This window comes from Scomber scombrus, chromosome 22, assembly GCF_963691925.1.
Source record: "Scomber scombrus chromosome 22, fScoSco1.1, whole genome shotgun sequence".
Classification (NCBI taxonomy): Eukaryota; Metazoa; Chordata; class Actinopteri; order Scombriformes; family Scombridae; genus Scomber; species Scomber scombrus.
This window is the reverse complement of record NC_084991.1, coordinates 7,193,926-7,221,778: the sequence shown is the minus strand read 5'-3', so window position 1 is coordinate 7,221,778 and position 27,853 is coordinate 7,193,926. Positions and strand designations below refer to the sequence as shown.

The 27,853-nt window shown below is 40.3% G+C and overlaps 2 protein-coding genes across 4 annotated transcripts in view; one reads left to right on the top strand and one right to left on the bottom strand.

The window, feature by feature from the left end:
• Positions 1 to 22,337, top strand: part of LOC134004461 (mitogen-activated protein kinase 12-like) — a 424,476-nt gene extending 402,139 nt beyond the window's left edge. Inside the window, exon 14 of the mRNA XM_062443744.1 lies at positions 22,318 to 22,337. The gene's annotated coding sequence lies outside the window, so the exon portion shown is untranslated. The remainder of the gene's footprint in view (positions 1 to 22,317) is intronic.
• etv6 (ETS variant transcription factor 6) lies at positions 28 to 27,853 on the bottom strand. 3 transcript variants are annotated; one of them, XM_062443741.1, is made up of 8 exons: positions 27,552 to 27,853; positions 23,807 to 23,936; positions 7,985 to 8,149; positions 4,896 to 5,030; positions 1,990 to 2,583; positions 1,565 to 1,707; positions 771 to 871; positions 28 to 575 (listed from the first exon to the last, which is right to left on the bottom strand). In XM_062443741.1, the coding sequence occupies exons 1-8, from the start codon at positions 27,579 to 27,581 to the stop codon at positions 473 to 475; spliced, it is 1,401 nt and encodes a 466-aa protein (XP_062299725.1). In that variant the 5' UTR covers positions 27,582 to 27,853; the 3' UTR covers positions 28 to 472. The 3 variants fall into 3 exon arrangements, with proteins under 3 accessions (XP_062299725.1, XP_062299727.1, XP_062299726.1); XM_062443743.1 differs by having other exon boundaries at positions 4,950 to 5,030; XM_062443742.1 differs by having other exon boundaries at positions 23,807 to 23,933.

The following is a 27,853-nucleotide window of genomic DNA, read 5'->3' as shown; positions in this document are numbered from 1 at the left end:
AATGTTCAGACTGAGAATGTACAGTTTGATCAAAAATGTTTATTCCATGGTGAAAACATTCCTGTCACACACGGACACACCCAACTTATTTTTTTTTTTTTTTACAAACAACAAAAGTTCCATATAATGTACGTGAGGAGAAGAAAAATAAAATAAGATCAGAAAAGTGACATAAGCACAAAGTGATTGGCTTTCTTTTTCAGTTCATTCAGAAACAAAAAAGGGAGCACTTCAAAAAGTCCTTTTAGCTCTGTATCTCACGAAAATCAGAACAACTGTTGAACTTTTTATGGGGTTTTTTTACTACAGGAAAGTATCCTAAGGCAATCTTTAGAGATCAGATTTCATGTGTCTGTTCGGGTCTGACGTTACTTGTCCGGGTTCCATAACGATTGTTCAAGCTGCTTCTGAAAGGCATCAGCGGCTGTAGTAGTAGTAGTAGTAGTTCAAACACTCGCTTTCCCAGAGTTTCTCAGCATTCCTCTTTGATGTAGATTTGTTCGTCTGTGTCGGACTCCAGGTGCTCCAGCCGGTCCGTCTGCCCGTTCATTATCTCGTCCGGAGTTTTCATGAACCTGCGGTGAACACGACACAGATGAGGAAATCAGTTATTGAAAATCACGTTTTATTGAAGATTCAACCCTAAACTCTTCTGCTGCTGCAAAATATTGCATCCAAATGTTGTGTTGTGTCATCAATGTTTGGCTAGCAACCCAAAAGAAGAGTTGATCCAAAAATCTGAAATATAACATGATTTTGAGTAAGTATACCTGAATAGAAGTCTTTGCCCAGGCTCCTTTCTGATAATGTTCAGTTTGTAGTAGTGTCTCAGTGCTCGTGACATCTTCTCGTACGTCATATTGGTCCTGTTCTGTAAGAGGTATGAAAACACAAGTGTCAATAATGTGATAATATTCATCTACAAAAAATAAAGTGCAGTGCTATTTCCATTTAAAGCTTTGTTAATTGTCTTTTGTGGCCACTTGGGGGCAGGATAACACTGCAACACGTTACATTTATATCAAATATCTGTCTTATAAATTTGTTATGATGAACATGTCAGCAAACAACTGCCTTTTTTGACAAGCAGCACAGTCTGTGGGCTGTAACACCAAAACAGTGAGCTAAATGAGGCTAAAAAGCTACAATATATTCATCTTAGAATCATCATTTTGAGCAACACATCTCATATGGCAGTATACTATTATCATAGTATCTAGTGTGGCTTTAATGTCTTGTCTGTAAACAGAAATTACACAAAATGATGAGAGTAAATCATCATAGCAAAGTAAAGCAGGTCGTGTTTTTACCGCCCCCCCAGATTTATACTGCTGGGTCAGGAATTAAAGCAATGACCCTCCGGTCACAAACTGGCTTCTCTAATCACTGCCTGATTAGTGCAGTTTTAATGTCATGTCTGTAAACAGAAATGCCACGAGACATGATTTGCAGTTACAGACTTTTCTCCTGTCTGGATCTCCTTGCTCACTGAGCCACCTGCAGCCCAATCAAAGACAACAACAAATGAACAACTGAAGCCCGCAGTGTGTGCATGTGTGTTTACCTTGTGGTTGCCCCAAAGCCTGGCCAGGCCATTGGGGTCCATGATGCGGAAGACTTTGCTCTCTGGATCCTCCCAGCGGATGTAATTCTCGTACCGGCTGTCTGACAGGAGCTGATAGACGTAGTCCCACAGCAGCCTGCAGTCTGCAATGACACAACAGGGAAGCGCTGAGTGAGTTTCAACAAGATTGTTTTTCTGGAAAACTTTTGCTGGAAGTTTTCTGTCCTTAAAAAGCTGCATAAAAGTAACATTGCACTTTGCTGCTTTCACACTGTCCTGAGCGGGAAGAGTTTGAATCTTGGGCACCCACAACAACTAAAATGTCACATTAGTAAACTGCACACTTAACCAGTTTACGTTGACTGATACTAAAGGCACAAAATAAATAGATATCGAGATTTAACCTTCAACCTCTTCGGTCTTACCTGCTATCCGCCCAATGGGCATTTGCTGGTCCTCTGGAGGAGAAACAGGCATGATGATATGGTTCCTGTAGAGTGCCTCCTCCTGCTGCTGCAGTAGATGCTGCTGCTGCTGGATCAGTGGTATCTGATGGTGGTGGACTTTCCCATCACGTCCATTCTCAAGCGTGACCTGTGATGGGGGTCCACCACGGCTGTGCCTGAATTCCACGGTGGCACCACTGCTGTTCCTGTTTGGGCTAAGGAGCAGAGGGTTCATGATGGCACTGGGCATGAGCTGGATGACGCGAGGAGGGCCTGCCTCCTGGCCCCCTGGGCTGCCCGGGCAGGGGCCTTCTCGGGGAGTGCCGCAGCGGCCATTCGGGGCAGCCGGGGACACCGATAGAGGATACATGTCCTCAGACATGTGGTGGTTGCTGTCGGGCAGCTGGGAGAAGGTCTGGAGGTGGTCCTCATTGACGGGGCGCGGGTGGTTTTGCTCTGGAGGGGATCGTCGGGGTGCTGTGTTGTGGGGGGAGCGGGAGCGGTGCCGCAGCTCAATAGTTGGTGGATGCTGGGGGACGGGCTCTGCACCACGTGTTCCCCGCCGTACCGTTTCTAAAGTTATAAAAACATTCAATATGTGATTAATATCTACAATTTATATTAAAGCTTTGACAATTAGTCCATCAACAGCTGATTATCAAATGTTGTTATTTTACAGCTAAAATGCCAAACATATAATGGCTCCAACAAATTCTTTACTTTGTCAAATATTATATGAAACAGAATATCTTTTGGGATACAGATTGTCTGTTATGTCAGACAAAAAATATTTGAGTTTTTGGCACTAGAGAATTGTGACGGACATTTTCAGAACTTTTATAGACTCAATAATGAGTTTAATTTACGAATGTACCTAATTAATTGATAATGAAAATAATTGTTAGTTGCAGCCTGATATTAAAATAGTGATTCATTTGAATTGAGTACAGATTATAAGTGTGTGTGTGAATAAAGTGTGGTTAGACTCCCTCATTTGGCTGAAGGTAGCTTTGCGGTAATGTTGTCATAGTGTTTCCTGTGTTTACATACAGGTGTGCCAACAGTAAATAGACTGGCTGTCAAGGTGAGCCTGGCAGCCTCTGAGCAGAAAATTATATGAAGGACACGGAAAGCCCAGTGAGAAAAGATCAGCTGTGTCAAAAGACTGAACTGAATTAAAACCTCTATGAAATAAATATCATAAGCTTGACAAAAGTAAGTACATACTACCATGAGGGCTATGGTAGTGGCTATCATTGTTATTATCATGTTTAAGGAAGCCTTGCTTTGTACACCCTCTGTTGATGTAGCTACAGTACCTCAGGGTGAAGCAAGCCTATCTTTTTATATAGCCAACTTTCCAAAGTAGCAGAACAGGCAATAAAATACATAATCTTTCACAAAAGATGAAATTAAGGTGTGTTTCATAGTTTTTATTATGTTTCTGTCATTATTTAGTTATTTTCCAACTAGTGCTGAGATTTCTCACCACTATCACTAAGTTATATGGTGATCGTTACTCTATGTTCCCTGCCATTACACAGAAAAGACCACTAGGTGTCACTAATCTCCTACAGTTGAATTATGAGCATGTTTATTAGATTATTTGTGTTGAGCTTTAGTGAAAAATCTCTGCTTTGAATTGGAGGTAGTGGCATCAACTTAATGGCACACTGACAAATATAACTTAAGAGGCTTAAACCTGAAGTCGACTTCTGAATTTTGCTCTGATCCCTTTCCTCCCAAGCAATGGAAAAAAACCTGTTTGTTTGTTTGTTAAAACACATATCCAAAGAGAAACTCAACACCAGGAAGGCAGTAATAACAAATACCAGCGAACCAATCAGTTCCCTTACAATAAGCTACCGGAGCCGTTTGTGTAGTCCTGAACCGCAGCTTGTTTAAATCAAGCAGCATTTCCTTGTGGAACAAGTTTTCAGTCAACATTTGAGGTCTTGCAAAGTTCCAGCTCAGTCACTTCTGATTGTTGCTGTGTCACATTTCCTCAGATCAGAGCCAGAAAACTGTCACAGGTATTCCAATGAATACTATAATTACTTCCTTGATTACTACAAAGACGGGTGCCAAGTAAATCTGTGTTGCTAAAGATAGAAAGAGACTGCTACTCTTTTACAATATTCAGCACCATATGTACAACAAAAGTTTAGATAGCAACACATTTGAACACTTTAATTAAAACCAACATTAATACTTAGATAGGTGGGTCAAAAATAACCCAGTGAGAAACATTTTGTTTTTTATTTAATGTTTTCTTATTTAAAAAAAAAAAGAAAAAGAAAAGATATCCCACCAATGTTGTAACTTTACGTAATTCGGTCAAATGACATGTATTTCCTATGGACTTTTATAAGAACTGTACATCCTAATATCTGCATTACTGTTGTTGTGGATGTATTTTTTTTAAAACTTGCCTACTTTAATAGCTGAGCAACTCAACTACTAAGAAAATCAACTTTTTATTTGTCCACAAACCTTCCAGGACTTGTTCAAAATAACACACATGCATTCCCTAGGGGCATTTATAGAGTTGTTCATTTGTTAGCTGGTCAGATAAACTAATACTTTCTAGCTTGCTAATTTGATGATTGGTATTATTGATTGTAGATGACATAATAGTGTCAGTTGATGACTGTATGTATATGTATATGTATGCATGTACACCATACATCACATAAATGTATGGTTCATGTGCCTTTCAAAACATTCTCAGGAATCTGAGATGTTATTTTTTATTTATTCTAATATTTAATATGAATACTTCCCAAATTTCAATACTACAATCAGATCAAGTGGAGACAGGCACCTCGGCTTACTGAAATGTACCACAGCTCCATAGCAGCTATATGCATGTTTATTTAACTGACCTTCGAGCTTTATGTGATGTACAGCGCTTTCAGGCAATGAGTGGAAGGAGTTACCCGGGAAGTAGGCAGATGGGTAGAACACATGGGGCTTCCTCTGCTTCAGGATGTGTTGCAGCAGCTCATACAGGACATCCCCTAGAGAGATGCAAAGGTCAGAGGTTACTTACGTCTCCCGGTAGCATTTTACGCCAGCACAGAATCGCGAAATTAGCATTGCTGTCATCCATGGAATCTGGTTCCTCTATAGAAGATGGGAACTTCTCTCTACTTTCCAGGCAGCAGTGAGCTTGAGCAATAATGGAAGATTGAACTCCTGACACTATGTTAGTGACGATTTGTAGGACAAAGCTTGTTGTTTACTAGAAACATTTCCTAGATATGTACTACCTAACCATATGACCCAGTGACTGCACCCAGTTACCACGTTCAATCTTTTTTTGACCTCCACAGATATAGAAGATAATGCATCAATTTAACATGAAAAGATTTACCATTTTAATCTGTGCTGAATATAAATTTATGAAGGTTGGACTTAAAAACAGTAAGGATATGTGTAAAAAAAAAAAAAAAAAAACTTACCATGTGGTTATCTACCACATGCAGTGAACAAGGTGAACTAGATGCTGATACAAGTAAATGAGCTGTAACTCCAAATGACCCTGGTATTCTCCTTTAAGTTGTTATGCAGTGGTGGTGACAGCATGCAGAATTCTGAGCAGGAAGTTCACACAATGATTAAAAGCCGTTTGTTTGGGTTCAACACAAGACAACAATGTCTCCTCTACCGACGTGAAGAAACATTTACACAGGTAACAAATAACCACAGGTACAGATAGATTTGATTTGAACCAAGACTGAGCTACTGCCATCACACATGATCTCAAAGAATTTCTTAAGGGCTTACCATAACAAGGAAATGATTCTCATAAAGGAAGTAATGGTGAACAAGCGCACACAAACAAACACACACACACCCCTTTCAGTTCTCACTTTCAGGTCCTGTGGCATTGAGTTGCAGCATGGGGAAAATTCCCGTTTCCTGGTGCAGTAATGTGTGATTTATATGCTTGTTGGGTTTAAACTCGGAGCATCACATTTTCAATTTACAATGACTTATTTATCATGATGTGTCACAATCGCCGGGACAGTGAGCTGCAGTTTGCATACATGAAAACACCTATAAAAACATTCATCATTCAGGTAGAAACATGTCATTGCAGTGTAGCTTTACAAACTGCTGGATTTTTGAAGTGAGACACTCCTTAGAGCCTCTAAAAAGAAAACTCTGGCAAATGGCAGGGGATGATGGGAACTGCATTCTTAGTGTTCAGTCCCCCAAAAGAATAAACAGACATATCACAAGCCCAAAAATATGCATTGTTCCCTAAAATTACATTTTCAGTGATGTCACTGACAACAGAGCCAAAACAACCACTGATACTATAATGTGTTTGCTTTATCTCTCAACAACTCTTTTTTCAAGAAAGCTTTTGAGACACAAAACCATTTCAGGACAAAATGACTCTACTGTAACATGGGAAACAACTAAAAACAGCTAATAAAACCTGTGAATCACATTTTCCCCCAAGACTTCAGTTTGGGCAAACATTTTCAGTACTACTTTATACACATACTTGTTTATTTATTGACAAATAAGTAATTTTAGTCTTTGATGCTGTTCCAACACTTATCTAGACCAAGAAGGTTGTTTGGGGTTTGAAAGGTGAAGCCACTATGCAAGTGAAAAAGAAGTCCGATTGTATAGAAGTCTATGACAAAATGACTCTAATTATCACTGGATTCATTATTACAGTAAACACTTAATGAGTTTATGATCATTAGTCATTAAGTGTTCTGTGTTTTCTGTTAGGGGAAGTTGATTGTAACAGTTCAGCATTTGGTTGGTGGTTTGGTTTTGGTTTTAAATGTCTCAAAGCTGTTTTTTGATGGCGAGAATTAGCATTAGCATGATCACAGTTAAGCAGCTTGTGTGTGGTCAGCTCCACCCTCTTGCCCAATTATGGACATTTCTTATCACCTGTGGCTCCAAAAATCCAAGATAGCAACAGACAAAATGCCTCAAGGCTTCAAAACACAAGTCCTCAAACCAATGGGTGACGTCACTGTTACATTCATCATTTTGTCAATGATCTACACCTAAAATTGCCAGAAATTACATTGTCCAGATGTTTTCCCAGAATGTCTTATCTTTATATTTCACAATGCCAATACTCATTTCATCCCACTCTGACTGACTCTCACTTTGAGCCACATCACACTTCGTCACTGTGCAAGTGTAACATTTCCAGGGTGCTACACAGTCACACTTTATCAGGACACAAATCCTGTTTCATTTTAAAAATAGAAATCAAAACTTTGCTAGGAAATCAGTTCTTATTTATTTATTTCTTTTGTTCAATTTTTTATGTGCCTGGCCACTGGTGTTGCCAGGGCGACAGTTGAGGTTGGTTTGTACTTCCTGATCAACCGTCTCCTACTTCCTCCCCCGGCTGCCTTGCTGTAACAGCTGCCTCCCACTGTCTGACTATTGATTTTTTTTTATTATTAGGTTGTAGTTTTGGTTACTTGCAACTGTTTTCATGTAAAAAAAGCCCCAACATAGGTTTAAATCACAATGGGGTTACAGCTGATAAAGGTTGATGGTGTTTGCCCCAAATTATAATTAATTAATTCTGTTATAAGATCGAATGTGGTCATGTTGATGCATTCAGCAAGTATCTCACTCCTCTGTCAGAACCCCAAACTATCCATTTTCTGTTTTATTGTGAAAGAAGGTGTCACTTTTTCCCCATTTTTTGAGCATTTGTGCATAGCAACACAATTTCTAAGATTTTTCTGCAACAAGTGAGTCAGAGTGTTTCCATGATGTAAAACTGCTCTTCCTTCCTGTTAATATTGTTTTCCAGTCTGAGTTTTGCTCCAGTTGGGCTGAAAAACCATCAAATGCAATCAACTAAAGTGACTCATTTGTTCAACTCTTTGCATTTCCCAATAGTATCCATTTTTCCCAGCCTGGAATACACATCACATACAGTACTTTTCAAGAAATGTATGAGTAAGTGGAGTACCGGAGGGGGGGGAGCGGTAGCGGAAGTCCTCCTTGGTGAGCAGCAGCAGGGCTTTGCCGTTCATCTGGAAAGACCCACTGGTGATTGGCCGGAGTGCAAACTCCTTCTCTGCCCATCGTAGCCACTGGGCCACATCTTCTCTGCTCCAGAATACTGGCTGCAAACCTGAAGGGAGAAGAAGTTGGAGAAAAGGGGGTTTGGTTGAGAGTCAGCAAAATGGAGGTGAAGAAGGAAGGATACAGAAGGAGGATAAGCTAAGTGAAGGAGAAGCAGAAGGATAGGGGGAAGGGGTGTTGGTATGAGGAAGGATGGGGAGGGGGGGTATTGGGGGGTGAGGAAGGAAGAAAGAAGGAAAGGCAGGAAGGAAGGAGGGGTGAGGGGCAGGAAGGGAGGGGAGGTGGGGGGAGAGGAAGGAAGGAGGCAGAGGCAGTAAAAAGGATATTGAGGAAGTGGAGATAAAAGCCAAAAGGAGGGAGTGATTACGGGAACGGCAGCAAAGATAAAGAAAAAAAGATGAAGGAGGAGACAGACTCAGAGAGGGAGAAGAGGTTAGAATAAAAGATTAGAAGATGATAGCTTACAGGGTAGAATACAAAATGAATCAAAAGGATAAAGGGGGAGTGGGTGGGGGGATATGAGAAAGACGGTCAGCCTGTTATTTTATTTTATCCGTTTTTGATCTGCTCTGCTCTTTCCTCTCTGAACTCCAGACATGCACATCAGAAGACGGACAGTTTATTAGTCTGTGTAGAAACGGACAAGGACACATGGAGGAAAAGAGAGCCGAAGAAACAGGAATTTTTTTCTTCTCCCTCCCACACTGAAATGTTTCTTTCACTGCCGTGGGAACATGAGTGTAAAACATCTGCACTGGTAACCAACAAGCATTTCTAAAGAAGACTATGGAAATCTGAAAGAAAAAGCCTCAACAAAAGCTTAATTTTTCCTGAAGGTTGTGCAGAAGAGATTTTTGGTTGTAGAAAGAAAATGTTCAGAGCTGTTATGGAGGTAGAAATAATCTTACTTTTGGTAAACCTCTGCTGACAGACCTCAAGAGCTAGTTTTTCAGCGCACAAGTTAAGAGAATGGACAGAAAGAAACCACATCAAAATACAAACTGAGTCATCAGTCATTTAGTAACTTAGTAGTTCACCTACAAAACAACAGTTGTACAGGTAATTCGACCTAGATAGTAACAATCTGTGGTTGAATGTTAATGTACAGCTTCTTTAGAAGTCAAACAGATAGCTCAGTGGCCTCAATAAAAACTGTATTAAAGTCCCATAAAAGACAGACATTTTTTAAATCCATTTTAATACACGATAGCTTGCCCTAAAATACAATAAATGTGGAGTTGTGAACAAGCATTTGCATTACTGCACCTGGCAATGCTGGTGCACAAGCTAGCTCTCACACAAAAAAGAAAACAAGCAAGCACACAAAAAAAGAAGATTAGCTAGTGCATAAAAAAGAAGGCTAGCTTGCACACAACAAAGAAAACTAGAAAAAAGAAGGCTAGCTTGCACACAACAAAGAAAACTAGAAAAAAGAAGGCTAGCTTGCACACAACAAAAGAAAACTAGCTTTCACAAAAAAAGAAAACTAGCTCGCAAACAACAAAAAACTAAATTAGCTCGCACACAAAACAAGAAAACTGGCTAGCACACAAAAAAGAAAACTGTTTTATAGTATTTCATGTATTTATGATGTTAGATGGCTAACTAACTAGCTTTTCTAGAAAAACAGTGTTGCTAACCTGACCCCAGCAGCAACCAGCACAGTTGAATGCCCAAGCTAATGTGGAAACACTTCAACTAAACTTCCTCTCATAGACTAAATCACTTCATTACAGGCTTAACACAGACTGTAATAAAGTGACTGATTAGAAAATTTGCCTCAAGAAATAAAAAATGTAAACAAAACGTGTTGTCAGCTAGGCTAATAACTAACATACATTACCAACTGTGGCTAAATATTTTTTCTCGGCTACTAGCAGCACGCTAGGCTTGATCATTTTAGTATCCTACTCATCTCGTCCTCGTTTACTTAATTTTAGTCAAATTTTATTAAGCCTGACAAAGTACTTTGCTGTTCTCTGGCCTCTGAGGTTTATTTCAACCACTGAGATTATTTCTGAAATGTTCTCAAACTGTGATCTTGATATTGTCACAACAGGATGTATATTTTTAGTATCGCAAATTAACTTTTTCAATGCTTATTTATCCCAGTTAACACAAATACTGCCTTCTCATCGTATAATTTCGCACTCTCAGTGTAACCCGAAGATTTACAATGTGACTCAGGCTCACCTCCTTCTCTTTTTCTACATCCTTCTCTCTTTCACACGCACAGAAACAGACTTGCGAGAGCGTATAAGCTATCAGAACATCCATGACACCCACATGGAGCGTAACTACTCATTTCTTACTTCTCACTTATCACCCGTCCTCAAACACTTCCTCTGGGAGTCGGACAGCTGTTATCTTTGGACGCCAATGTCACTGTCACACAAGTAATAGGAACCTTGTGCTCGCTTTCAGACCTCCCCCTTCAGCTCCCCCCTGCCCGTCAAACAAAGGAAGTTTTCACAGAGAGCAATCAATATAAAATGAAACCCTGTCTAGATTGTCAGCTTCCCATTTCTTTCCTCCCTTCTAGTCCTCTGTATTCAGATAGCGCCACAAGCTCTGCCGATAAGCTCGGGAAGACCTAGGTTATCTGAAGCAAAGGCAGCTTACACACTGTCAAGCTCTGACCCCCCACTTGTCAACAGACGTCCTAAGAAAGTGTCAGGGAATGGGATACAGGTGTTTCACAGCCACAGCAACTAGTGGTAGGCAGATAAGGAACATATTTCTTCATATGCAGGAACGCCATTTTAGGCCTGCAAACAAGGAATATAGAAATCATGGCTAGATTATGTTATCTCCAGCCTGTATTACCTGTAATATATAGTATGTATAAGTGCATATACACACTGTACATTTTTAATATGTATCCATCCATTGAGGACATAAGCAGAAAAGGTAAATCAGTTAACTGCAATCTGTACTAAAGTTTTAATGTACAAGATGAACTGGTCACAGGTTGATTCACAAAGGGATCAATTAGTGATAGAAAATATCAAACAGATGTTCAATGTCATGAAAATTGCCACAGATTACGGCCTTAAGGTTATACTTTTTACAGTTTGGATGCAAAAGAGTGACGATACCTTTTTTTCCCTGTTAAATTTGTCTAATTGTAGTTTTCAGAGATCATATTATTTGTGAATTTAACTGTAGTAAATAACAGGAATACATCAAGGACGCATGAATACTCCTAACTGACTACTTCATTGACTTTCTATCAATATTGAATCAAGCTGCCATCTGCACTGCATGCACCAGCTGTACACTCGTCTCTCGTGGCTGACTTGTGAGAGCAGCGAGGCCGGGCGGGCAGCAGTGCAGCCTGGGTCGCGAGGTCATGGCTGCGGTATGCGCTCTCCAGGGCCGGAGAGAGGTGCTGCTTTGCCAAAACCCTTCCAAGATCCGGTCTGTCAGCCTCAGCCATCTGCACAGAGCCCAAAGGAGGAAGCAACAAGGGGAGCAGAAGGGAGGAGGAGGAGGAGGAGAAGGAGGAGGAAGAAGGGGGCCCATACAAACGTGTCCCACAACGCACTTTGGCAGGAAGCAATCCAGCGTGGGCTCTGTTTCAGCACAGGAAACTTCCTGCGGTAAGGTTAGAGAGTGACGCCGGGAGGTTTATTAAAAGACAGCAGCGACACAGAGAAGAGAAAAGGGAAGACTGGAAACGGAGAGGAAAGAGTGATGAGAGCAGTAGCGGATAGTGTGTGAAGACGGCAGAAAAACACGAGGTCAGATTAGGTAAAATAGCAGGAACAAGAGGACTAAACAAATACGTAAAAAGAGGAAGGAAAGGCTAACAGGAAAGACAAACAGGAAGGGAAACAGATACTAAGCCAGTACTCAGAGCGGGACATCATGCTCAAATCCACATTATCTGACTCTTCTAACTGATCTTATCTTTTGAAAGATAAGTGGTTTGACTTAGAACTGGTTTGAAATTAAATAAAAACTGCTGCTTTGTTAATAAATGTCCTATTGCAATTTTGGACCAACTACATTAACATCACTGATAACTTGTGGTTGTACAAGTATAGTGTATGTGTAATTTTACAAAATACAGTTATGATACAAAAGTACAAACAAACAAACTGCGTGCAGTGGATTTACCAGAGGTTTTTTTTAGCTGAAAACAGCTGCCCTCTGAAAAGGACACAGATCAGAGCAACCAAAACGGAGAAGTTGCGATAAAATCAAAGCAATGAGAGCTATTGACAATTCTCTGTAAGTTCATCACCATGAGCATCACTTTTTATGTACAAGTTGTCATGTGACCATAGCTGCTTTAATTGTGGTGCATGGTGCATAATACCACAAACTTACTGGCATACTGCAAACCAGAGCCAGATAGTATTCCAGCTGACCTAATGTGTACTTACAGTAAACCCAACAGGGTACATACACACTGCGCATAGAGTGTGAGGAAGGCGGAGGTCAATAGAGGCCTATAACTCCTTTTTGCCCCTGGGCCCAATAGCAGTTTAAGCTGACCATAATGATAGAGAAAATAAACCAAAATGATTTAGTGTTCATCTAAAATGAAGTATTTACTGCAGCATTGTTCTGTATAAAAATCAATGCACCCACTCCAACTCAAGGATTCTATAAGAACTACTGAAGTGTCTGCCAAAATGCAGATCAAGTGACTTACAACTTTTTTTCCTCTCCCCTCTGACGTGTGCTTTTGTTCTCCTTGCTAACGTTGCTCAGCAAGCTGCCAATTTGACAGATGTAGCTGAATAATGGAAGATTTATCGGCCGTTTACTTTATTACATTTATTTGTCAGGGACCGTGTACAAAAGAAAACATTAATCTCTCACAAGGGGAGGAGATGTATTGTACCAGATTGAGCTACTAGCCAATTTCCATCTGCAGTCCCGTCTTGTCAGTGCGGATCATTTCTGATCTCTGCATTAAAAACCGAGTCACATTCAAGTTGCGAGTTTCAGGGTCTTTTAAAAAAAATCTTGTCTCCATGTGACGGGAACTGATTCCAAACATCACTGGGAAACTTTCTGTTGCAGTGCGGCCACTGAGACACAAACATCCTTTGCTTACTTTGAGGCGGAAAGGAAAACGGATGGCATGAAGAGAGTGTGAGAGGAGAAGAAAGAGAGCACTTTCGACCCTGACACGCGGTACCTTCCACATGTTCACACACATCCCAGAGCTGATAAATTTGTCCTTTTTGGTTGTTTTCTGTCAGAAAATCTGCTCCACATTTGTTGCCGGTTACAGTAAGTAAATCAATTTCAGTCCTCCCTGCCATCAGTCTCTGCCTTTGTTGAATGCACCTTAAATTCACAGTGTTCATGTGTGTATGTGTGTATGTATATGCATGCGTTTACATTGAATAACACCCTCAAGCATGCCAGCAGTAGGATCCCAAGCCCTCGACTAAACCGTGGGCTCCTAATCCTCTCTGATGACACATAATTTTCACTCTGTGGTTTCTCAGGCCCCCGCTCATGCTCACTAAGACACACACACACATACACATACACAGCGCACAAGTTGCCAAGGCAACTCATAAGCGCTTGGGATGAATGAAGGGAAGAGGAGGATGAGATCACCGGTATCTTGTTTCGCTGTTGCGGTACAGAAGCCCCCAACTTCCCCCCTCAGCCAGACGAGTTAATGAGGTCTGTCCTGCTGTGAAGCCTAAAGGTTCCGTCCAGAATCACAGTTCAGCGCTACACATCACACCGACACTCACACAACGCTCCCTGCGTTGCTTATTTTTCTCTCACAAAAAAAACGCCAATTAGTAACTGACTTACAAACACTAAAACACAACAAAACTAATTTTAAAAATGGTTTTAACAAATGTACCGTCCAACTCTGATGGCCATATTGAAGATTTATGTGTGATAACATGATAACAGATCTGTCTAAACTTAACTGATAATTTTTATCTGTTTCTGATTGGGAAATGTCACTAAACATGTTGACTGATTTTCTTGTTTAGACATCAGTTGGGTAGCTAACCACAAAACCCCAAGTACAGTGTAAAGCCTACATTAATTCTAACCATGTTTTGAGTATATGATATATGCTACTAAACTGGCTTCAGTTTTGAGTGTGGTGTTCATGAATAATATTGTGCCACAACCCAATATTATAAAAATTGATAACTTACAGCATTCACTAAAAGTATTACTAATGTGGGTGTAATATTTTAAGTAGCAAAAAATTGTGTGAATGCTTCCAGAAGTTATCACAATTGAGACTGACTATAATTTAAAATGGTTTGTATATAAAATGGTAGGCGACATTTACTATCAAACGATCATTCAGTCAACGTATGCATATGATGTATATGACGTCCAGTGTGTAGCTTACGCACACAACTGCTCCAAACGTGTATAAACTTTAGCTAGACAGTAAAAAGACCCTCAATCCGTCAGTATGCTAAAAAACGTATCTTATCTTTTTCTATAGAGCTCATCTGGGACTATTGTCACGTAATTCGTAATCGTGTTATCTCGTAACTTTGTCGTAATGTGTATGTAACTGTAAGCCATTTTTATAATATTAGTGTTTGGTATGGAACTGCATCACAGCTTAAAATAACCTAGTATTACAACGCTAGCATTCGCACTAGCGTTTACTTGTTAACCTTGTCGCGAGCTTAACCTGAAATAGTTTTTTAGAAATAAAGTATTCATTTATTATATATCAGTGATTTTTTTAGTTAACCACATAATTAGAAAGTACATTTACATAGGTGTAGTTAACTTTATAGCATTAGTATGTAGTACAGCACTGGGACACAACTTACAAGAAGCTAATGTTACACAATGTCAGCATTAATGTTAGCATTTCTGCTTGACTCAGTTTGCTAACTGTTCAAGTTACTCGAGCTCACTCTCCTCAAGATACCATTAACTGTGTTTGGACTATAGCCAAAGATAAGGTACTTTGCATTGTCCACCATCATTTGGAAACAAATAGAACTGTGGACCTTCCTGAATGGCTGTACACCTTTAGCTAGTTCTCGATTTCTAGCATGGTTGCCAGATATTTAGCCATTAGATTAGACATTTTTCCAGTCGTGCTCCATTGAGTCAGAAATGATTGAAGAATTCGATAAAACTGTCAAGTGTGTATATGTAACCGTTGAGGGCTCAGTTTCAGGTAAATGTTTAACTAGCAAATTAATTAAAGCAATCAAAGAAATGACAGAAAAATATGTTGAATTTAATGTTTGATTTTATCTTTTTAATCTTATTCTATAGCATAACAAGTAAAAGCTTGCAAAAGTCATGTACGTTCAATTTTAATCATTTCGAAACAGGTTTTGAGTCAACATGTTCAGCCTTTTTTGGTGCGTCATACTTTTCAGGTCTGTTTCCTTTGTCTTAAATCGCAAATCTGGAACAAAACTGCACACATGCTGGTCTTTGAGTCATACTGGAACCTGAAAGTCTCAGATATTATTTTCTGTCAGAAACTTCTGACTTTCAAGCGTCTAAATATACACAAAGAACCGATCCACATAAAAAATCTCAGACTGAGAATTACAGCTTAGCCTGGCCTCATTGAACTAAAAGCAAATAAACAAAAAAAAAGCAGGGCTGCATCAGTAAAACTGGGACTTTGCTCTCCAAACTCAACGCTCCTTAGTCACTCAGTTCTTCAGTCAATGTTTGCCTTTTCTCTCGAAGCAGAAGTAGGCGGATATTGGTCTTGCTATCTCAATAGAGAAAAGGTTTTTCTTTCTCCAGACCGATGAGGAGGAGGGGGAGGAAAGGGAGGAGGAAGGAGGAAAGAAGAGGAGTTCTGGCTGTGACCTTCTGACACCCTGACTCAGGGACATGTGGGTATGAGAGCAAAACACATTTCCTCAGTTAATCCTCACAGCACTAGTTATCACTTTTTGTGTCTCTCTGTACATTGATTCCCTGTCAGGTGGGTGCGGCAGGGGAAAATCCACCTACACACACACACTTTTACTTTTCAGTCAAGAGAACCCCCCCACCCCCACCCCACCCCACCCCGTCTCATATTCATCCTCTGCTTCCTCCACCAGCATGCGCGTGCCTGTCCCCGTCCGGCAAAACTGGACGTCATCCAGCCAAAACAAACATAAAACAGATCATCAATCACACGGAACTTTTATGGCCAGGAAGTAGCGCGACCTGTTTTTGATAGCTTGTTGTTGAGCGCAGGAGCAAGCCGGCTCTTGTAGGTTAGTTCCTGAATCCAGCTTCAACTGCCACTCTTCCTTTTGTTCGGGAGCCAAATTTTTTTTTGCCCTTCTTTTTTTTGAAAATGCAGAAGCTTCAAAGACATTTGTTAACTAAATCAAAAAGGCCACTGTCTGTCTGAAACCCACACACACACCCTGAATGCATCAAATACTTTTTTTTCTTTCCATGTAGAAAAAGTGAAGTCAGCATTTTGTGCAGTATAACACTTAAGTGATCACATCTAATGCAAAGCGTCTTTGGCAGCAATTCACAACACAGCAGCAACACTCAACACAATCTGTGATATTGTCTCATTTAAATACATGTTCAGAGATACAACTACATATTACATTTATTGTAATGTAAACATGCTTTCCCTTTACTAATCTGTCATCAGATTGGGAACGATTGTTCACTGATTTGTGTCATTTTTTCACACAATTTGTAGAGCTAAATGGTTTCAATGCACTGTAGGATTAAGTGAAAATCTGTCAGATCCTAAATTTAGGATACTGTTTCCATCTTTGTTTGCGGTGTTTCAGCACTGTTTCCCAGAAGTCACAAAATTAAACAGGAACACCACTGATTTTATATGTCAAAGTCACTTTACATGTCACAGGCTGTTCTGCTCAGCCCTGTGAAACAGCTGGATAATGTCTTCTGCTGCTCCGGAGGAGTATTGCGAGTTCTGAGAAAAACCTCAAGCTTGGGATTGACAACTTCAAATTTGGAGCAGAAAACCTGCCTAAAAACGAAAGGCCACGCACTGTGTCTCCATTCCAAACTACATACTAACTCTAAGCAGGTTTTGACTCTTTAATCTGCTCACATTGGAAAAGTACAGTACTTGAAAAAATGCACTACGCACACCAAGAAACATTTGAGTGTGCTGTTAGTGTACACTACAATCCCACAATGCAATGCTCAAAGAAAATATACAGGCTACTCACATCTGCAAAAAGAAAAAAAAAAATAGGCTCTTTCATTGTGAAGTTAAACTGGTGCCATCTGATTTACATCCAATGGCATTTTATTGTATCATTTCCAGTTGGTATAAAACAGTCAAGTACTAAAAGTAGATACTAGTGTAACTTTAAAAGAAGTATACTGCAACATTCAGTTTAGTACATACAGTGCAATATTAGTATGTATTGTGGAATTGGATCCAAGCTATGGAGTCTTAAAGACATGGATATTTACATGGCAGGGCTGATAAAACAAAAAGGTGCTGTTGAGTTGCATTATGGGAAGTGCAGGATCCAGTGGGGTTTTTTACTGGGGATTAAAATTCGAGAGATTTTGGCCTCTTTTGCATCAATTTTGACAACTCTTTTTTTGATCAGTTTCTCTCAAGGGAACTTGAGTGCAATATTGAAATTGCTGAAGAGGCCCTTTAAAAACAGTGTTTTCTGTTAATTATCTGTGGTTGAAGTTTAATTGTCTGCAGGTTGAGCCATGGTAGCATTCACTGTTCATGCTAAATTCTGTGTTTTTCTTCTAATTATTATTCCAAACACACTGGAAATATAAAACAGATCACTTCCTGTGTGGCAGGAAAGATCTACCAGACCATGTGTTAAGAAGAGCAAATGGAAAAGACTTCATGAACTGGATATTCATCAAGAAGAAGAGTAGTCTCAGTTAAGTTTTTCTGACTTTTCTTGTTAAAGCCTGAAATCAACACTTGCCTGTCTGTAACACGAGTATGTGTTCATTGTGATGTTTAGAGTAAAGCAATCCCCCTATCCCCACCCCCCTTTAAACGCCATGTGGAGTTTGTCGTGAACAGGAAGAGAAGGGGGCTGCACTCAGCTCACTTGCTGGCATGTGAGAACAGTTTCCCTTTCAGAGGAGAAAAGAGAGCAAGTTAAAACACGCACGCACACACACGCACACACACACACACACACACGCACGCACACACACACACACACACAGCACAACAACAACAACAACAACATTTATTCAGGAAGCGCCGTCTGCCCACTCAGGAAATTCCTGAGGACAAGAGCTGCTTCCAGGGGCAGGAAATTTCCCCTCAGAAAGACCAAACACACACACACACACACACACACCATACAAACACACACACACACACACATACATACTTTATAACACCATTTCCCCCACACAGTAAAATGGGTAATATACCACAAAGAGACAGAGCAGAGACCAAAGGAAGCTGGCGGGGGGTTTGCAGTCATGTACGGTAACACACACACTTACTCATACACACACACACACACAGTATACACCTACACTACCTCTGGCAAGCTTTACACAAAGACACAAGGTTCACTCACACTCATCCACCCACTCATACAAGCATGCATAGTGCAAACCCAGCTGTGAGCACACACATACGCGTGTGCACACACCAAGGAAACCAGTCAGTCTTGTTTCCATGGACATAGATTTTTTTTAATCATCCAGTCAGATATTTCTGCTCTTGCAGACACTGTTATCCTTTGTATTTCCTGCATGTTTATTGCAAAATAATAGGCCTTGTCTTTTAGACCTTTAAATAATCCTGTGTTTTCTCTGTGACTAGTTTCCAGTTGCGTCATGAGTACGTAACCGCCATATCGAAAGATGGTGCCTTGAATCGTTGCTGAATTTGACCCGACAAATCCAGCTCATCTGTTAGCGTCTGCACTGCTCTGTTGTGTTCTGTGTGCAGGCAAAAACCCTGCCAGGCCTTTTAGTACTTGTCTCGCTTTTGACACGAACAGACAAACAAAGAAAACATCACGGGTGGTTGACAGCACTCCTCCGCTAGCTGTTTAAAGCTGAAAATCCTCCTAGATGACTCCTAACACAAGCTGTTTAATGTGGGTTTCTTTAAAGCCACAATTCAATGAAGTTTTTTTTTTTTTTTTTTTTTAATTAAGTGTAAGACTGATTTAATGTTATAATCTAAGAGCACCTATGTAACAACAGGCAATAAAAAAAACAACCTTTTTGTGTATGCTAATGTGTGTTAGTGTGGCTGTCTATTTGTTGAAAATACACATTTAATATAAAATTAAACAAAATATGGTACCTCCACGTATTTAAATTTTGGAGTGAAGGCACCAGTATACTGCATCAGAAGTGCTTTGAAAGATTTCGGGAAAACTCTCCTTCGATATCTCTCTGACATCAGCATTTGAAAATTTGTGTAGCATTCCTAAACTGACACTCACACCCACCTCATGCAGTAACTGACCATCTATGGTGAGAAAGCCACCATAATGATCTAAGGGCACCTATATAGCACCAGTATACTGCATCAGAAGTGCTTCAGAATATTTCTGAAAACTCTTCCTCGATATCTCTGCGGCATCACAATCTGACAATTTGTGTATCATTCTGAAAACGACATTCACACCCACCTCAAGCAATGATGGACCACCTGTGTGCAGGTGAGAAAGCCACCAACATTTCAATGTCCTTCTCAAGCCTTTTTTTTCATTCTTTACTCAACCATTTTCTCACTTTCCACACTATGAATGCCTTCCAATTGTGCACCGTTAAGCCCGAATTTAAATGATTATCATGTCTCCCTCCTCTCAACGATGGTCGGGACAACAGGTCATACGAACCACTTCTTTCAAAGCATAACAAAAGCTTCACTATTAACCTGGCACTGTCTAAAAGTACAACATGTTACATCTCGTTGGTTTAATTTGTAAAAAATGTACAAGTAAAAAAGGATCTTAGACAGATTTCTTGGCAAGAGTGCTTAAGAAGTAAAACTTTATATGAGGCAGGTTTACAATTGAGGCGCCGTCGCAGAAATTGCAACTCAGATTTTTCTGTGCTGGTTTTTGTGACATTTAACTGCACAAAAACCAGAGTCCTTTCCATTTAAAACATCTTTTCTAATGAATGGAAAGAATTATTAAAATCATTCCACTGAAAACTCAGTACTTCACAGAACAACAAACACAAAGCACAATGGAAACAACAAGAAACCCTGCTGAAAAGAGATTAAAGATTAAAAATACAAAGTAAGTTAAAGTTAATGAAGGTATATTTTTAAGATGTAAATATACCTTCATTGGTTTATGGTTTAAAGTGTGTTATACTGGCTGAAAGGGTTAAAAATGGAGCCTGGTAGCATTCTTTAGTGTGAGGAGCAGGCTGCAACTCTCCCCGATCTAATCCACTTCCTCCCCAGGAAATGGAGAAGGCGGATTTCTGCCCACACTGCAATTTCCTCCCTCATTCTTTTTCTTTCTGTCTTTTTTTCCCCTCTCCTCCTCCTCCCTCCCTCCCTCCCTCCCTTCCTCCCTCCCTCCTCCCTCCCTCCTCCTCCTGCTCTCTTCCTATCCTCTCCCCCTTCAGGACAGAACTCCCTCTGAGCGTGGGGTTAATGGACGACTTGTTTTCCAGCACGTGTGTTTAGATAGGAAAGAGGAGAAAGGACGAGCAGAGGTGTTTAACAGTGTGGTCACTGCAGTGACAAATACATGTCGCTGTCTGTCTGAAGGGAGGAGAGTGGATCCCGACCAGGACCAGCCATAAACTAAACACTGAAAAGAAAAGAAAAAGAGATATTTTCCTGAACTGCAGATGTGTGAGAGTCTGGTCTGTGTGAGGAACTGTTTGGAATCTGACAAAAAAAAAAAAAAAAGAGAGAAGGACTTCCACAAGTCTGCGGATGTGATCTGACCCATCGGTTTACTTGACAGGAAACTAAACGCGGACCTGTTGAACGTTCTTCCTTTTTCTGACACAATGCAAAAGAGGAAGTAAGCTGAGGGAGTTTCCTGTGCGTCTCATCCAGCTTTAACTTGTACAGCTGCCCAACCCAACGCCCCGCAAAAGCCCTGAACTTCACACTTGCTGGAAGAAAATAAATGAACTGGTTAAATATTGACAGACGAATGGACAAAGAAGCTCAGGGTTACTCTTTGAATATCAAGCCTATCTCTTGGCAGCACTCCGGCCTCACCTGTTCTCCCGTTGGTTAAGCAACATACAGCTGATACAACCAAACCAAGGCCCTGGCCAGCCATGAAAGTCACTGTGTTGCTTCATTTCTTTAAAACACATACTTAAACAGATTTTTCCTTCACTGACTCATTTGAATCTCCCTTTGGGTCAATCAACACTGTACTCTAAGCTAAATAGACAAAGAGAAGTGCAGGTCAGGTGTATCTATGAGATCTACAGTTAGTTTTCTTTGGTCTGAACTTAAGTGGAAAGTTTTCCTTGTTGTATTTCCATATTTGATTCAAAGTAGCCAAATGAGACACACCTGTTTTTACTGGCCTTTAGTACTTCTTTTATTTTATATGAAAATTTCACTGGAAATTTGTTTATTTTTTCAATAAATTCCATTCCCAAGTCTGATTACTGCTACTGTAGTTTCAGCTAATCATGACAAATCTGTCTGCTTTTTAACTGGTATGAACAGCAGAGAAGAGGCTGATAGTTGTTTTGTGCTATAGCCCATTAACTACAATTCAAGCACACTTAATACCATTGTGGGCCATTTTTAGCCTGATATTCAGACTGAAGCAGCCACTCATCATTGTTGTCATCTAAGCCATGTTTAGTTTGGGAGACGAGAGTTACATTTGTTATATTCTGCCCTCACTTATCACGAATGAGTGACATATTGGTGCCATTTTCGGACAACACGGAAAATCCGGTTGTTAGGAGCTTAACGTTAGCTTAATGTTTCTCATGTTTATTGAAGAAAAACAGCAACTTAAAGCAGGCAACTTTTGCTGAACAACTGTGGAAAACGTGTAAAGGCTGAAACATTGTACAACAGCAGCACAAGTTAAAAAGAGCGACAAACCCAGCTGGCTGAGTGATGTAAATATCTGTTAAAAGTTTGCTAACGTTAGCCACTTCTAGCCACCATCGCTATTGGTCATACAAAACCGAGCTAAGCTGTAGCAGCAAAAGCTCTGACTGTAAAGAACTGAGCAAGGGAGCGAAATATTGCTAACAGATTCAAAGTTTCATTTGTATGAGGAAAAATATCTTCTAAATGTTATAGTCTTGTTTTAATAGGTGTTTTTTTTTGTTTTTTTAAATTAGCTTTAAAAACCTGTGTAGTAGTTTTGAGATGCTGTTTTTCAGACTTACAGAAAGATGACACGTCTGTTAATAATCCTGCTTAAAAATCATTTATTCAGCTGGGTTGTTTTTTTTTCATCTGGAAAAACAGTCATCAAAAAGCAGATTTCTTTGAATTTAGTAGGCAGCCTTTGTGAATTTATACAAATGTTTCCATAGCATACAATCTTTTACACAAATACTAATACAAATTAACTTCACTACACTAGGAAAGCTTGCAGTGATTCACTCTTTAGTATCCCAATAAACCCTTGAAATTTTTAATTAAATTATTTTTGCTGAATATATTCAAGGTTTCCTGCTATTCTCTGAATTACTCCGCTCCAAGAATTCCATTACACGTAACACTGAACATTTCACCGCCTTTCTTTTTCAAGTCATTCATTCGTTAATGCGATTCACTGTGTTGGTGCATTCAAAGTGGTTCAAGGGCGGCTCTAATTCAATGGTCAGAAGAATAGTAAAAAAAAAAAAAGGTGTTATGTTCTGAAAAAGTTAAGTTGGAACATGAGCCTTGAAGAGGAAATTGTGCAGATGTAGATGAATATAAGCATCAGGCACAATTTGGTTCTGTTTGACAAGATTTGTGTTTTGGATTTGCTCTTTGTAACTAGCTGGGTTGCATTCATTCTCCCTCTGAAATTTGCAGGTGTCCCTGTTCCCTCACTTCAGTCAATAGCCACGTCCTCACTTAGACAAAAGAGCCAAACTAAAGGAGGAAACACTTCGGAGTTCAGATAAATCGATCATGTCATGCTGACTTTGAACTCAACCCAAATTCCTCTCAACGTCTTCAACCCTTTCTGTTCCCAGCCTCCCTTGTGTGTTCTCTCTGCTCCACATTATCTGTACCTGACTGCTGCGTATCTGTTGGTTATTCCAGTGCAGTAGGTCTGTCAGTTCTGGCCCAGTGCAAGCGTGTACGGTTCAGGTGCCTGACCCCAGATCTGCTTCAACGCCTCCCAGCTGAGAGGTGTGGCATGACCGGGCCAGCACTCATGCAGTCATAATGGTATGTGAATGTGTGTGTGTGTTGTCATGATTGGATGTGATGGATTTTAACTATTAAAGTGTCATAATCATCCGCAACAGTTTTATTTATTCATGCTGGCTCCTCTGTATCTGATAACGCTGTCTGAAACATCCGTTCCCTGCTCTGAACTGATATTGCTTAAACTGCGTCTACCAGAAAACCCGCCCACACGGCTTGATTGACAGGTGACTTCTGGGATGAGACTAAATAAAAATACGATTTCCCACATTACCACTTTAACCGGACAGAAAAGCTAAAAACACTAACAAAAATCAATCTGTCCTATACAAATGACCGACTGATCAATGTGAGTAGGAGTCACTGCTCATCTGTGTGTGTGTGTGTGTGTGTGTGTGTGTGAAAGAGAGAGAGAGAGTGTGTGTGACTCACGCAGGTGCGCAGGCAGCCTGGCAGGCTCGTCTTCCATTCGGCTGGCTGGCCTCGCGGCGGGAGCATGGACGGGGGAGGAAGTGGAGTTTGGCAGCGGGTTCGCGGAAGGACTGAAAGAGCTCCTCTCCTGCTATGAATAGACACAGAGACACAAAGCATGGCTCACAAAGCTCCACGACACACACCGGCCCTGAACCCAAACAGCCCCACGCTGACTCGCCTCACCTCGCCGTGCACCCACAACAGCGGCTAAGGCTCAGTCTCATCTCCCCACACACACACACGCAGGCATAGAAGAGGAGTGTGTGTGTGCTCCTAATAAACTGATACACGGGCCTGTCAAGCTGTGGAAATCCAGAATGCCTTACATGTTTTAGCACATGTGTTGCTTCCCCAGTGCAGTTGAGCCCTAAAATAAACCAATGCACTACTGGTAAATATGTTCATCTGAGTATCTTCAACCCCTCAGACCCCTTAGTGGCTCAGAAAAAATGCAGACAGATTTTCATCCATCTATAAAATGTAAATAAATAGCACCCAAAAAAAAGTTTATTTTTCTTGAGGTGATCTCTTGATATAGCTCGTGTTGTCCGAGCAAAAGTCGAAAACATTTAAGTTTGATGCTGCAGTGATATAAAACAGAGAAAAGCAGCACATTTGAAGAGCTGGAATTCACAAATGTTTATCCTTCTTTAGATATCTAATTAAAATTGTTAATTTTTTTGTTGATTGACTAATTCATTTAGTTTAATCACTAATAGACGGTATCTTTAGTCTAAAAGTATGGCTTTGATTAATTATTGATTTAATTTATTGTTTAAATTTGTTTCAAAAAGTTTTAAGACAGAAATGTAATATTAATATCACTATATTGATCCCTCCAGCTTCTCAAATATGAGACTAAAAAAAAAAATGCTATTTGAATACAGAGCTGTGATGGGCATTTTTCACTATATTCTGAGCATTTTAAACACTCATCTACTGACTTCCATAGCGATCGCAGTATGGGTCATTCTTAACCTGGTCATGGAAAACTGCTCATTCCAAGCACCATTTGAACTGGAACTTCAGAGAAAACATTTAGAAGTTCTCAGTTGCTGTTTCCAGATGGGTTTTTTTTCTTTTCCAGGGTGGAAAAGCTTAAGAAATAAGTGGGACCATCATAAAAAAAAGTCCCATCAAACTCAATATATTTGTGTGTATTTTGGCTTTGTTTTGTCTTTTTTAACAAGTCTGCACAGGCCAGATATGGTAGCAGTTGTATGTAGCAACTGCCATACTTCATAAAATACCAGTTTTCCCACTTTTTGTTCTAAACATCTTAAGCAATGTCAGTCACATGTATGCAACTATCCATTTCTACCTTTTTTGAAAAATATAAACCATCAACTTAAAAGTGCCTCTGTGGGGAATCACATTGGACGTTTCATTAATCAATCAATCATTTCAGTGTAAGAAACAAATGGCAAGCAGTCTTTGTTCTCAGCTTCTCAGTGTGATATCTTTGTTTATATGATTTTATGTTTTTTTGGATTTTGGTGAGCCAAATGAGCAATTGGAAGATATAACATTGGGCTCTGGGATATAGTGAATTTTCCTTTTCTTTTAAACATTATATTAGACTAAAACAACCAGAAATAATAGCAGATTATTCCCTGATGAAAACAGTAGATAGTTGCAGCTTTATTCAGGATAGATTTCAGTCACTCTAGCTCTGCTATTGTGCACGTTTACTGAATCTAGGTTAAGGTATGAGGTTTTCCAGTTTGCGGTCTGTCTCTGTTGACTGGTTTCCTTTCCTTCACATGAGGGCAGGAGACGAAGCCACCTCAGTTTCTTGAGGAAATGAAGCTTTTGGCCGTTCTTCCTCTGTTTCAGCCTGCTGTCACCACCCAGCCACTCTGAGACCTGCTGCACACCAACTGTATGTACCAGGAATTTCCTGTGGAAGCCAGGCAATAATCTTTCAGTCTTCTATTTCCTCCTTTCAGACTTTCAGAGGCGAAGGCTTATCCCCCTGCCCCCAGCTTCGCTTAACATCCAGACAGACCTTTTGAGACACTTTCTAAAAATTCTGTTGTCCAGAAAAAGGAAGCGGCCCCTTCTCTTTCTGCTACCGCAGTCCCTCACACGTCTGAGACTCTGTGTTGTGGGTCAGGTTAGTGGAAAGACGACACATTACTCGTAATAAAGACACTGCAGAAAAAGAGTAAGTGATTTATATTTTTAGGGTGAGGGTTTGTCCCGTCCGCCGGCTGCTGTGGTGGAAACTTCTCAGAATAAAGATCGTTCTTCAGGATGCATCCGCGTTGAGAAGTATGACATCAGACTCAGCAATGACGAGACATACTTCATAAACAAAACACTGCCGGTGGACCTCATCCCAAATAATACAGTGTCCCTCTTATATATGCAACTAACGATTATATCAAGTATCATTAAATCTGATGATTTCTTTTAATTCATTGCTAAAGTCTTAACAGAAAAATGCCCATCACAACTTCTGAGGGGCCTCTTCAAATGTCTAAAATCCAATACCTCAAAAACATTCATTTAATGTCATATAAAAACACCCAAAAGCAGCCAATCTTCACATTTAAGAAGCCACAACTAGTGACTAGTGATTTACTATTTTTCCTTTATGGACCAAGTGAAACAACGGATCAGTGTATTCTTTCAGCTCTAGTGCTCTAGTCCTGCAGGGACTAACAGACGATCATTATCTCCAACACTTTCCTCCTTTTCATTACTGATTAATGAATGATTGATAATTCAGGTCAACACATGACACATGACCCAAGCATAAAGTATCTTGCGATTGTTTACACACTGTAGCCAGCAGCCATAAAACTCAAAACACTGTATCAATAAATCAAAATATGTTTTCCAATTGATCAATATGCCGATCAGTCCTTAAAATGTCCCAAAAATGATAGAAAACAGCAAGTATTTACATTGGGAGAGGCTGGAAGTAAGGAATTTGAAGGGATTTTTTGCTTCTTAAATGACTCAAACTATTAATTGATTATCCCAATAGCTTTTGTTCATTGATTAATCAATTAATCGACTAATGTTCCAGCTCTAAAACAGAAAACCTGTCAATATTATTGCAATATTTTAAGTGTTAACTCACTGAAATGATGGGTCACTTTAACTGCAGTGTGTTGACTTTGTAAATGGCAGTACTCCTATCCCATTACAGTATTACTTAACTGTGGTATGGGCTTATCCAATGGTGCATTTAATAGCTACAGCACAGTACAGTACAGTGCAGTATATCCCTAGTGTCTGCTCCATCTATCCTTCCATCCAGTTGCTGTCTTATAGATGCTCATCCTTTTTTTCTTTTTTTTTAAAGAAAAAGAAAAAACATGCTCGCCCACCTGGTCTTAATCACTTTTTATTTATTTTAAGGGGGGAGGGGGATTCGGGGAGGGTACATCAAGCGTTTAGCGTGTCACAGACAGTCACGACTTCCCATCAAGCAGCGGCGGAGTGGAGGAGGCGAACTAAAAAAGCGTGGAGCCTTGAGCAACAGATGACTGGCAAAGCAAAACAAACGCGCCTCCTCCTCCACTTCCACCACCAGACACATTGCTACCTGCCTGCAGGAGCGAATATGCAAACACCGTGAATCCCTGCAGGAATGTCACCACGACACTAAACGCGGCACAAAGTGTCCGCTGGAGGGAGAAACTAAAATTCAAAATGAAATACAATGAAATAAAGAGGAGCTTAATGTTACCTTGGTCACAACCGTGGAGGATTCAGACATTATCTCCCGTCAACTTCTCTCCGTCTCCTTCCACTTTTCCCTTTCCCCTTCTCTTCGTTTTATCTCCAAATGTTCTCTCTCCTTGTAGAAAGCGGCGGTGGTCCGGCTGCTCGGCTTGTAGTCTCGGGAGAAGTTGTTTTGTTCATGTAGCCCGCTGTTTTCTCTATCTGCTGGCTGGCTTCATAACGCGGCTGTCGGCGTGAAAACTTCTTTTGTCTGCGTGTGTTTTCCCTTCACATGTCGGCAGCGCGCTGGTTAATAATCCCTTCCTG

Excerpts from the sequence above, each read along its gene's own strand:
- etv6 (XM_062443741.1), bottom strand. The coding sequence starts at position 27,581 with ATGTCTGAATCCTCCACGGTTGTGACCAAG. Across the intron at positions 5,031-7,984 it reads CTACCGCTCCCCCCCCTCCG|GGGATGTCCTGTATGAGCTG; the intron begins GTACTCCACTTA and ends GCATCTCTCTAG. Across the intron at positions 872-1,564 it reads GGCTTTGGGGCAACCACAAG|AACAGGACCAATATGACGTA; the intron begins GTAAACACACAT and ends TACCTCTTACAG.